This window comes from Caretta caretta, chromosome 2 (genome assembly GCF_965140235.1).
Source record: "Caretta caretta isolate rCarCar2 chromosome 2, rCarCar1.hap1, whole genome shotgun sequence".
In the NCBI taxonomy this organism is placed as follows: Eukaryota; Metazoa; Chordata; order Testudines; family Cheloniidae; genus Caretta; species Caretta caretta.
In genome coordinates, this window is record NC_134207.1 from 127,724,870 (window position 1) to 127,738,183 (window position 13,314).

Sequence of the window (13,314 nt, forward strand, 5' to 3'; positions counted from 1 at the left end):
TTGAATGGAAACAAACAAACAAACAAACAAACAAACGAAAAATGAAATTTCCTGAAAAACATATTGTTCAAATTGTGTGTCTGTTTGTTTCAGGTCAAAATATTCCTCTTCGGGAAAATTAAAATGTTTCATTCAGATTTCAGACAGTATAATATAAAATAAAAAAGTATAAATTACTCAACAATATTCTATAATATTCAAAATTAGAATGAAACATTTTGATCGTATTGAAGTGCAACATTTAAATAAAAATTTCAAAAAATCTCATTTGAAATGAAAAATCAAAACATTGCATTCTGATAAGGTTGAAATAGAACATTTTCATCTTATTCAAATTATTTTTTCTAAACAAAATTGTTGAAGTTAACACATTCCCACAAAAAAATTATATTTCAAGGAAATAGCATTTTCCAATGGAATAATATGCTTTTGGAAAATTATGGAACTACTATAAAAATAACATAACAGCTCAAAATTAGAAACATAAAAAATAAAATGTACAACCATGTTAAACCTTCTTGCTTTTTGGGCTTTGTAATAAAAATAAAACTGACTTACTGTTTCCTAGAAATATTTCACTGAGTTTCTGAATTTTAGCATCAAGTTCCTATGTCCAAAAGAAAAGTTTAAGGAAGTGATGAGCATTCCTCAAAAAGGTTCTCAGTCGAGGTGTAATGTAATCATCCAAGAGTCCATGGATTTTTATACAAAGTATATACATGCTATCTAAATCTCTTCCTTCTCTATAAGTAGGCTAGCATTCTCACAATAATGATCTATAAGAGCATCTGAAGATTGAGAAACTAATATTTGCCTACATATTACCTTCTGCTGTGACCCCCTTTAGATTTTATCTACTAAGAAGGGTTCAAAAGTGGAATGGAAGACCCCTAAAAAAGTACTTTGTTTCTCCCTGATGTGGTGATATTGTTGCAGTGCTACTGGATGTGCTGTATTTTATGCAAGCGGTAAGGCTGAGATTCGGGATCACGTCGGGCTATTAAAAACTCCATGACACTTTTTACAAGAAAAGGAATATTAAATCAATAAAATATGCAATTGGGTAATTGCATTCTCTCTATTTAAATACCTCTATGCAGTCTCACAGGGATGTTTTATTTGTAGAGCTGCCTGGGAAAGGGACTTCCAGGTCCACAAAAAAAGTCACGTTTTTGGAAAATTTGTTTTTCCACATTGGTACAAATCTCAAAACTTTTTTTGTGTGTGGACATGTAAGTCCATAATATTTTATTTTAGGAACACTAAAACCTTCCCACAGCGGAAATATTTTGATGTTTCCAAAATGACATATGCTCTCTGGGCTTCCAGGCTCCTCAGGATCCTAGTAACTGGAGATCCCAAGCTTTTCAACTTCTCAGTATCCTGCCAGGCAGGTAGCCGAGAAGATAAGGACCCTGGAAGCACAGGAACCACCAGCTCCAACCTCTCCACCACAAGGTCTGCCAAGAAGCTAGATAGGTGGACTAGTGGATCAGAATCCATGCAGGTGTCCATCAGTTGCAAATTGGCAAATTGGCAATGATTGAGATCGAACAATGTGTTGATCTTTATGCAAACATAGAGGAAGACAATCCCTTCTCCAAGGGTCTTACAGTCTCAATTGGATAAAGGAAAAAAGTTCAATATACCTACTACGAAGACTGATGGTCAAAACATCAAGTGGGCTCTACGCACTGTCCCTTCTATTTTGTTTTTAATTAAAAATGAATGTACGACTGGTGGATCATCAAAGAAAGGAGTCATGAAAGAAATGTATGTCAAGAAGGGATGTGAATGAGGAGAGGAAAGTCACATGGAGAACAATGGGCCAAATCCAACTTTGACTTTCCATTAACTTTAGAGGGAGTTGGATAGTGCCCAAGAAAAAGGAGTGGGTTCCCAGGGTAGAAAACAACATAGAAGATATGAAGATAAAAGTGGGCATTCTCTAGTTCATATGCTGTTATATAGTGTCATTGTCCACTAATTTAACAGCTGCAGATATTGAATACAGGAGGTGGGTGAAGCAATCTTTCAGTGTCAAGATTGTATATCACTTCCTGTTTGAAAAGGACTGTAATGAAAAGCACTATGTAAATTTGAGTTTTTATTGTTATTAGCTTGACTTAAAACACTTACAAGGTAAGATAAAGTACAAACTTCTTTTTAATCTGAATAATTTAAGAAGATACTGAAAGCAGAGTTATTTGGCAAAACATACAAAGATTAAAAAATGCTTAAGCCACCCATGAAAGGATTCTTCAAATGAAGATCATATACTGTGTAGAAAATCTTAGTATTTAGATCTTTGAATAAGAATTCAAGCTTGCATTGACGTGGTAATATAATTACCAGATGCAGCCGGGCAGCACAGAAGATTGAAATGACTTCAGTGACTTTATTGACTTCAGTGGGATTGCATTTACTTCTATCAGGGTTGAATTTGGCCCTAAGGATCTTAAGGATTCATCAGTGATGTAATTAAAATAATTGTCCTTAACTTAAAAAATAACAGTGAAAATAATAATTTGAAAAGCACAGAGCATGTAAGCTGCCTATGATACTACTTAATGAAAGCCTAGGGTGAAATGCTAGCTCCACTGAATTCAACAGCAAAACTTGCATTGACTTTAATAGGACCAGGATTTCTTGCCTGATGTGAAAGCCTTCCACAGGTAGAACTTCTTTTGAAGTTAGTGGGAGCTGCATATACAGAACACTTCTAGAATCAGGCCCAACAGGTGTATTGTATGCAGGCAGATGTGAGATCAGGCCCCAGATAGATATATAAATAGTCCTATTAGGTCTGAACCTATATACACATATTCTATTGCCTGGGAATTCCAAATAAGCATCTACCAGGAAAAATAATCACTAAAAAAGTTACATGAATTTAAGCCAGCAGTTATATACCTTGTACAGTGCACAGATACAAGAAAGAGAAGAAGAAACAAGGGACAATGACAGAAATTACCAGTATATCCAAAATATACAAAGTATGTTAATTTATTAATGCGTGAAAACTGAGTGCGCAAGTTCCACATATGTAGCTGTGGTCAACGTTACAGATAAAATAAGATAACAGTGCGCATGGAAATAGCACTTGATGACCTGTTTGTGATCAATGTCTCTGATTTATTTAACATCAACCTGATTTACTTTAACCTAGGCATTCAGATAAATCCATTTTATTCTTGAAATAAAATGTATCATGACCAATATTTTTTTAAATTATCTTTCTGCATGGCATTTCTTTATACTCCACATACAGTGGATACCAAAATATCAAAACAGCATTTGGACTTTGTGTGTGTACACAGGCACAAAGTCCAAATACCATATTGGTATTTTGAGATATTGATTTTGAGATTGGGATATATATATATATATATATATATATATATATATATATATATATATATATATATATATGGGTTTCACCATTGAGCCAATGCTACGTTTATACTATAGCTTATATCCTGCTTGATTTGCTCATGTAAGACGTCCCATTGTACAGATCGAATCATACTTCCCTTGATGTAATTGCAGGATCAGGCACTTATGGGTGCAATCCTGACCCCATGGATGTCAATGGTAAAACTTCCATTGATTTTAGTAGGGTAAAGATTTCACTCTGTACTATGTAAACCTTAGAAATGTTAGTAGCCATTAACTACAGTCATGCAACCAATGGTTTGAAGTATAGTATAGATCAGAAACAGGTAGCATTAGCATTGTCATCACACCGTAACTATTTCATCTAGTTGTCTTACTGTAAACAAAGCCACACTGATAACATGAGTAAAATGAACAGGTTTTGGCCCTTGGAAGAGGAAAATAAATAGGTACTTAATGCAGAATTCAGTACAGTGACCCTTTGTATCAGTAACTCCATTTTTTAGAATTACTAAAAATCAGTAACTTCCATTTAATATTTTATTCCTCATTTTGGCAAGAACCCAGCCAGTCAGAGTATTAGGAAGATGTAACAGCAGAAGATGTGGAGACAGAAACTGTAAGAGTAAGCGTGGTAGCATGAACATACCAGCAGAAAAATAAATAGTATTGAGGAAATTTTCTGGAACTAGATCTTGAAGAACACCTACTTATAACATGCAGTGTTATTTTTTTTTAAGGTTGATGAGTGCCCATTTAAAAATGGACAGAAGGAATCTTTCTTTTAATGTGATTTTGTCTAACCAAAATAATATCATGGCGCATCAAGTTATCAAATCCTTGTCAGATGCCAGTAGGATGCAACATAGTTGGGATTTCTTGATGATGAAAACTGTGCTGACTACACATTACAGATGTCCTTAAAAAAGGAAATGTATTTCCATATATGCTGAATTATGAGGATGAGAAGAATAAGAATAAAAGATTTAGCCATGTGGCATCCCTTTAATTTTAACAGGAAGAGAGCTGCTAAACTCCATGCAATGCTCTGAAAGTTTACCCCCTAGTGTTCTTGAAAATTGTTTCTTGTATATAGGGGGACCAGAGGGTGGGAGATGGGGGGAGGGAGTAAATCATTAACTGAGATAGATGACCCTCAAGAAAAAAATTGAATAAAACTGTAAGGTTCTTCAGTTAGAACTTTTACATGTGCTTTTGGGAATTTCAGAAAACTCTAATCCTTAACACCAATCTGTTCATCACTGATATAAAGCAACTGGTTCTATTCTACACATAAATCCTAATTTTATCTTACAAAAAGGACTTGAGAGTTTTAGATGTCTCTTATCTTCAATAATGAGACTTCTCTGGGTTTCTGGACAGACTGTTGAAAGAAACATCATTTTTGTTATCATTGGATTATTATAAATGTTACTGTATTATCTTCTACATTCCCTTGTGTCCTTATGAATTTGTTTAGAGATATTTTATGTGTGTGACTGAGTCTCAAATTTGTAATTTTTCCAACAGTGAGACAGAAGATAACCACTGCTGACCCCAATTACAGTCAAGATTTGTACAGACTTATTCATATATGCTAAATGATTTGGTCTGTAATAACAATACATATATTTATAGAATTCTTCTTTTCTACCTCCCTGAAGCTACACACTGACCAAGATAAAGGAGATGGAAATTTAAAATACATATTAACAGGAGATGGGGCTGGCAGTCTGTTCATTATAGATGAAAATACAGGAGATATTCATGCTGCAAAGAAATTGGACCGAGAAGAAAAGTCCCTGTATGTGCTACGTGCCAAGGCTATAGACAGAAAGACTGGAAGACAAGTGGAGCCGGAATCTGAATTTATCATTAAAATCCATGATATCAATGACAATGAACCAAAATTTACAAAGGACATGTACACCGCCAGTGTTCCTGAAATGTCTGGAGTTGGTAGGTATAACTTATCCTTATATAAAATGGCTTTTGGGGATTCTAGGATAAAAGTAACTCCTGAGTAGAATGGAGAGGTTGTTATTTGGTGTATTTAAATAGTAGTACAAGCTTCTGTGACTATCTATTCAATAACTCCTGTGGCCAGGAACGTATCACTCCTGATCAGAAACCTGGTTTTGCTTATTTGTTTCATTTTCATCCACTTTTCATGCCTTTTTCCATACCACGGGATTCTTTATGGCTGTTTTAAACTCGTCACAGCAAAATGGGAATGTATACATAATGGTCTTATCAGTTACTACCAGCTACTTTTGCATCACTTCAAAATACCACTTCTATAACATGTCCAACTAGTGTTTGTATAGGAATATTAACATTCCAATCAATTGGACATTTCTGCATCTTGACACACAACAATCTGTAAATATACAAGTAAAGAAATCATTTTGTACCAAAATGTGTTCTTATTAATACCTCAACTCATTTTGCTCATTCCCACCCCCACAAAAACATTCCACCTGTCTCTCTCTGTCAAGATATAAAACATATGGGAGGGGGGAGGGAGAAAGGAAAGCATTACTATTTCAGTCTAAGGAGATTTTTCTAAATGAAATAAATGTTTTACAGCTATTCACAATGGCAGCATTGAAAAGCAAAACATGAAGTGCTTGTAGGAATAGTAGGGTGAGGAATATGTTCTCAAAAGAAAATAATTCTCCGTTTTTTGTTTGTGTAATATAATGCTTTAGCTATTATCCACCAGCATGCCACTATAGGCATTCATCAAAAGCTCTCATAATTACCTAAGAGTCTAATTGTTTCTTGAATAGAGATGGTCTCTCCAACAGAGCTGGGTGAATATAAAGCACACGTGCAAAGTGGGGCAACTGGTTGTTGTGGATTTATCTGTGCTTAATCACCGTGATTTAATATCATGATCTGCTGTATCAGCTCTGCAAAATGGCATTGTTGAGAGTGGCAAAGTACCAATAACAATTTCTGACAGATACATGTGTTCTCAAAATAACTTCAAGAAATTCACCACTGTCCTTGGCAACAGTAGCACAAATATGAAAGCGTTAGAGAAAACTTCATTTTGTTGACATGAAAGGGGAATTCTTGCATTAGTTTCTGAGCTATAAAGAACACAAATAATGGTTCTCTTAAAGAGATATGGAAAATAGGGAATAAACAGAATTATTTCCAATTGTGAGGTGAGGTTTATTTTGATAAAAGTCTGTAAAGAAAACAGGTTTTGAGAATGTATCTATAGTTTTTCACTTTAAGTTTATTTCTAAAGAAAGAACTGCACTGGAATAGTTTGGCATCAAAAACAAAGTGCCCAGTTCTGATTTAATGTACATCAGTACAGCCGCATTAGAGTCAGTAGGGAATGTTAGAGAACAGAATTGGATCCAGTTTCTTGGCAGTGGAGGCTGCTGTCTATGAAATATCCAGAGACTATGGTGATGGTGGTAATATAAATATAAATTTATATAGCTACAGTAGTTGGAGCTCAGAGAGTGGCTCTGACAGAATGAGCACAGCGGAGTTTGGCAGTAAGGGTAGTAGGTTGCTTAATTAGTTGTTTGTGGACTGAAGTAAAATCAGTTGAAAGCAGACAAACAGTTTATTGTGCAGAATGCCTGACCACTTGGCTTGTGTCCAAATGACATACGTGTATGACGGGTGTAAGCAGACCCTGGCCCTCAGAACCTCACTACTGTACGGCATCTTGAGGCCAGAGCTGATTGATGGGATGTGCAGACAGAGGCCAGATTCTGAAGACACTGAACAGAAACACTGTAGGCAGGGCACAACTTAGAACAGTTTTCTCCCTTCCTCTTGCTCAGAAAGCAGATGGCAGATTGGGAAAGAACCAATGTGGGTTGAATGGGTAAACTTCCTTAGATGGGATATGCTTTCCAGGAGACTGGAGTACACTTATGAGATTTAGACAGGCTTTGACAGTATGGAATTTGATAATTCAAAATACTGTCAGCAGGGTATGTGGTGATCATGCAAACCATTCCGTGACTAGCATATTAGGTGTGAAAGTTGTGGATTTCTTGAAAGAACTTGGGTTGTTTAGCTTAGCAAAAGCAAGGCTGAAAGGGATGATGATTGCTTTCCATAAATATGTCATGGGGGTTAGCACCATGGAGGGAAAGGAGCTATTTAAACTAAAGGACTAAGCTGGCATAAGAACAAATGAGTATAAACTGTCCATGAATACATTTAGCCTGGAAATTAGAAGGTTCTAACCATCAGAGGAGTGAGATTCTGGAACCGCCTCCCAGTAGCAGTAGTGGGGGCAAACAGCCTAACTTGTTTTAAGATGGAGCATAATCAATTTATGAATGGGATTATATGATATGGTTGCCTGAGATGGCAGGGACTGATCTTCAGGACCCTAGAAGTCCCTCCCAGTCCTATGTTCCTATCTAATTAAATCAAGTTACATAAATTTAAGCCAATTAATATTGCACAGACAGAAAAGGCATAAAAAAACCAACAAAAAACAGCAACAAGGGATAATGATAGAAAGCATAGCCAAAATATAGAAGGTACATTAATACATGAATACATGAAAACTGACTGTGCAACTAGAAATGGCACAGATCCCACCTATATGGCTAGGGTCTATATTGCATGTGAGCTGAACTGAGTAACCAGTGCATTATGGAAATGACATTTAAGTAGGAATGACCTCTTTGCAATTCAATGTCTAGGATTTACTGATCACCTATATTAATTCCTTTTTATCTCTCCATGCAGAACAATCAATTTTTTTCTTGAAATAACATTTGTCATAATCACAGCAAAATATTATTTGTATTATCCACATGCATTTGAGTTAATTTATGCCTCATATGCAATATCTCTACTAGCTGTGGTACATACTGGGTATCAGTGAATTAGAGGAGTGTAGAAGAGAAGTCTTGAAAGCTAAATTTAGATTAGAAAGTAGGCTGAAGTTCAGGGCCTCTGCTATAGCTTTCTTTGAAATGTGTCTGGTTCCAAGTACACAGCCAAATTCAAAGTCACAGTGTGTTGATGAGAAGATGATGTTTGAATTTATCAGGCACTGAACTGGGAACTTTGTGACAGAGACAATGCTAAAGTTTTGAGGGGAAAGGGTTGTGTAAACTAGGAAGTGGGGGGAAACCACCAACTATCAAGTTTCAGAGTAGCAGCCGTGTTAGTCTGTATCCGCAAAAAGAACAGGAGGACTTGTGGCACCTTGGAGACTAACAAATTTATTTGAGCATAAGCTTTCATGAACTACAGCTCACTTCATCAGATGCATGCAGTGGAAAATACAGTGGGGAGATTTATATACATAGAGAACATGAAACAATGGGTGTTACCATACACACTGTAACAAGAGTGATCAGGTAAGGTGAGCTATAACCAGCAGGAGAGTGGGTCGGGGGAGAAACCTTTAGTAGTGATAGTCAGGGTGGGAGAACATGTGAGGAACGGTGTGTGTGTGTGTGGGGGGGATAAACATGGGGAAATAGTTTTACTTTGTGTAATGACACATCCACTCCCAGTCTTTATTCAAGCCTAAGTTAATTGTATCCATTTGCAAATTAATTCTAATTCAGCAGTCTCTCATTAGAGTCTGTTTTTGAAGGTTTTTTGTTGAAGAATTGCCACTTTTAGGTCTGTAATCGTGTGACTAAAGAGATTGAAGTGTTCTCCGACTGGTTTTTGAATATTATAATTCTTGACGTCTGATTTGTGTCCATGTATTCTTTTACATAGAGACTGTCCAGTTTGACCAATGTACATGGCAGAGGGGCATTGCTGACACATGATGGCAGATATCACATTGGTAGATGTGCAGGTGAACGAGCCTCTGATAGTATTGTGGCTGATGTGATTAGGCCCTATGATGGTGTCCCCTGCATAGATATGTGGACACAGATGGCAACAGGCTTTGTTGCAAGGACTGGAATTCCACCATGATTTCAACAATTTCCATCCCACCATCAACCTCAGCCTGAACCAGTCCACACAAGAGATCCACTTCCTGGACACTACGGTGCTAATAAGTGATGGTCACATAAACACCACCCTATACCAGAAACCTACTGACCGCTATTCCTACTTACATGCCTCCAGCTTTCATCCAGACCACACCACACGATCCGTTGTCTACAGCCAAGCTCTACGATACAACTGCATTTGCTCCAACCCCTTAGACAGATACAAACACCTACAAGATCTCTATCAAGCGTTCTTACAACTACAATACCCACCTGCGGAAGTGAAGAAACAGATTGACAGAACCAGAAGAGTACCCAGAAGTTACCTACTACAGGACAGGCCCAACAAAGAAAATAACAGAACACCACTAGCCATCACCTTCAGCCCCCAACTAAAACCTCTCCAACGCATCATCAAGGATCTACAACCTATCCTGAAGGACAACCCATCACTCTCACGGATCTTGAGAGACAGGTCAGTCCTTGCTTACAGACAGCCCCCCAACCTGAAGCAAATACTCACCAGCAACCACACACCACACAACAGAACCACTAACCCAGGAACCTATCCTTGTAACAAAGCCCATTGCCAACTGTGTCCACATATCTATTCAGGGGATCCAATCATAGGGCCTAATCACATCAGCCACACTATCAGAGGCTCATTCACCTACACATCTACCAATGTGATATATGCCATCATGTGTCAGCAATGCCCCTCTGCCATGTACTTTGGCCAAACTGGACAGTCTCTATGTAAAAGAATACATGGACACAAATCAGACGTCAAGAATTATAACATTCAAAAACCAGCAGGAGAACACTTCAATCTCTTTGGTCACTCTATTACAGACCTAAAAGTGGCAATTCTTCAACAAAAAACCTTCAAAAACAGACTCCAACGAGAGGCTGCTGAATTGGAATTAATTTGTAAATGGATACAATTAACTTAGGCTTGAATAAAGACTGGGAGTGGATGGGACATTACACAAAGTAAAACTATTCCCCCCGCCCCACACACACACACACCATTCCTCACACATTCTTGTCAACTGCTGGAAATGGCCCACTTTGATTATCACTACAAAAGGTCCCCTCCATCGCTCCCTCCGCTCTCCTGCTGGTAATAGCTCACCTTACCTGATCACTCTTGTTACAGTGTGTATGATAACACCCATTGTTTCATGTTCTCTATGTATATAAATCTCCCCACTGTATTTTCCACTGCATGCATCCGATGAAGGGAGCTGTAGCTCATGAAAGCTTATGCTCAAATAAATTTGTTAGTCTCTAAGGTGCCACAAGTACTCCTTTTCTTTTCACCAACTATCAAGGAACACTCAAGTAAGACAGAGATCAGTTAGGGGTGCCAATATTACTAAGGTAACTCTGCATCAGATAGTAAAGAGGAGAATAGAAAATATAGCTGATATGGAGGAGGAACAACATGAAATCATCACAGAGGTACATTTTATAAATGAGTAAGTTAGTCAATAACACAAACTCAAAAAGCAATTTCTCATTGAAATCAACCTCTATACTGAAGGACTGGAGGGCAATACGTGTTGTAACTATATTAGGATGGAGTATAGGAATTACAGACCAGTGAGTCTTCCTCAAGTACAATGTAAATGCATTCAAATAAGAATTTAAACGAGTTATAAAACACCTAGTCTAACATGATGCAATAGGGACAAGCTAGCCAGTTTTGGTAAAGGCAAATCAAAACAAAATGCTTGGATACATAAGTAATGGGACAGCAAATGAAAACTGAAGCTCTGAAAAATTTATTATAATCACACTATAAATCAATGGTTGTCAAAACAATGAACATTAATTTTTGGCCCCAAGGAAGTCAAAGGGAGTTTTTCCCTTGATTTCAATAGGGCCATGATTTCATTCCTGGAATATTCTGTTCTGATCAACAAGTCTCAGTAGAGACTACTGCAGAAAAAGAAGAATTCAGAGATGGGTGATGAAAATGGTCAGAGACTTGGAGATACTTCTACATGTAGAGAAACGGAAAAGTTTGTATCTCCAATGGGAACAGGACTTCACACTAGGACTGTTCAGTTTATATAGTAGATACTGAATTATATGGAATAATGAATGACTTAGAGGAGACAAATTGAGTGATGCTATTTAACCGCTCATATAATACAAAAGCAAAGGGAAACAAACTGAAAGAAAGAAGCTTGAAGGACAAGAGGAATATATATTTATTTGAACATATTATAATTAAACTGTGGAATCCACTGGGAACCAGTGGCTTATAGGTGCTTGAAAGAAACTTCCCCTAAGGACATGTATTCCATAGTTGTCCATTATGGAGATTTTTGCACCTTACTCTGAACCACTGACTATTGGCTGCTGTCAGAGATAGTACACTAGACTGTAAGGAACAATTGCCTGATCTCATATGGCAATTCCGATATTCCAAAGGACACAAAGGACTGATGATGTCCTTCTTAGGATGAAGTATTCAGCTTCTACATAGAAGGAGGTGATTATTCTTTGCACCACATTGGAACGTGGAAATATTACAAGAAAAGTATTCTGTGAAGCATCCAAAGATTTTAAAAAACCTGTAGTACCTTCCAACCTGCATAATCAAAGGTTTATTAAGTACACATTGGAAACTGAAAATAAACTCAGCAATATCATTTCAACTGAGGCTTTTCAAGACAATCTATAAAGGAAAAGGTAAAATGTATGTTATACTGGTGTATATATTTATATCTGGTCTATTATCTTCTTACCTTTCACAATCACAGATAAAAGTTATGTTTATCAAAGGAAAGGCCAGCATGAAAGTGACTTTTCTGAAGTTTTAAAAGAAAGTGTTACATCTGAAGGAAGTTGTGAAAAGACAAGTTAGCAGTAGAAGCAGTAAAGTGGTTGGAAACAAATTGGTCTTGAACTAGGTCAATATTACACACTTCTCTACCTGTCCTCTTAATGTCAGCAGGAAAGGCTTCTAGTCTTCGTCATTCACCAATCTCTAATATACAGTTGGTAAACATCCTTCAGAATATATTTTTTAATCCTCAAATTGACTTCATTTTCACAATAAGAATAGGTGTAATATAAAGTCAAACTACGTTCATTTATCTGTCAACTCCATTAGTGTCAGTCAGATTTAACAGATGCAACTAAGGGCTGTGTGCTCTCTCTCGTTACATGCACTTGCTACAGCCACACCCACACTCAGATAAACAGGAGGAATGATTGTTTTAAAAATAGTATTATCACTTTTCACCATGTGCATAATCTCCCTCAAAAGACAGACTTTGTGTCTACACGACAAAGCTTTTAGCAACATGGCTGTGCTGCTACAGCTGTGCCACTAAAAGGCGCATGGTATAGCCGCTGTTTGTTGGCAGGAGAGAGCTCTCCTGCCAACTAAAAACTTCCATCCCCAACAAGAGATGTTAGCTTTGTCGGCAGGAGAGCGCTCCTTTGGACAAAGCATCTTTTACACCAACGCTTTTCGTAGGCAAAACTTTTGTCTTTCAGGGGGGTGTTTTTTTTAACACTTCTGAATGACAAAAGTTTTGTCTTTCACATGCCAGTGTAGACAAAGCCTAAGTACCATGCTCCCTAATAGCTTTCAATGAGACTACACTGAAATGTTTGCTTTAGAGTATTCCCATCACCTTTCTTCTGCATTGTGTCATCATAGCTACTGATAACTCAGGGGACATTGGTTATTCCACCTCTGAAACTCTTACAGGAAAAGCTGCGGTGACATATGATAAACCTCATGTTTTCTATTTCTGAGTTTGCTTAAAAGTCAATAAGAATTAATTTAAAGATTTGTGTAAAATTCCATCAAGGAATATTTACATTTTTATGCTACATAGAACACTTTTTTCCCAGTCTCAGGTGCAAGAGGGCAAGGAATAAGGTTGAGCCTCATGGCCTTGTTATGCTCTACAAAACCCATTTCTATTAGATTAAG

General features: G+C 37.1%; 1 protein-coding gene across 2 annotated transcripts in view; it reads left to right on the forward strand.

Moving 5' to 3' along the window:
• CDH9 (cadherin 9) overlaps positions 1 to 13,314 on the forward strand; it is a 128,288-nt gene that overhangs the window by 71,754 nt on the left and 43,220 nt on the right. For both annotated transcript variants that reach the window (XM_048839668.2, XM_048839667.2), the window contains one exon: positions 5,061 to 5,355. In XM_048839668.2, the coding sequence (XP_048695625.1) occupies positions 5,061 to 5,355 (295 nt within the window). The remainder of the gene's footprint in view (positions 1 to 5,060; positions 5,356 to 13,314) is intronic.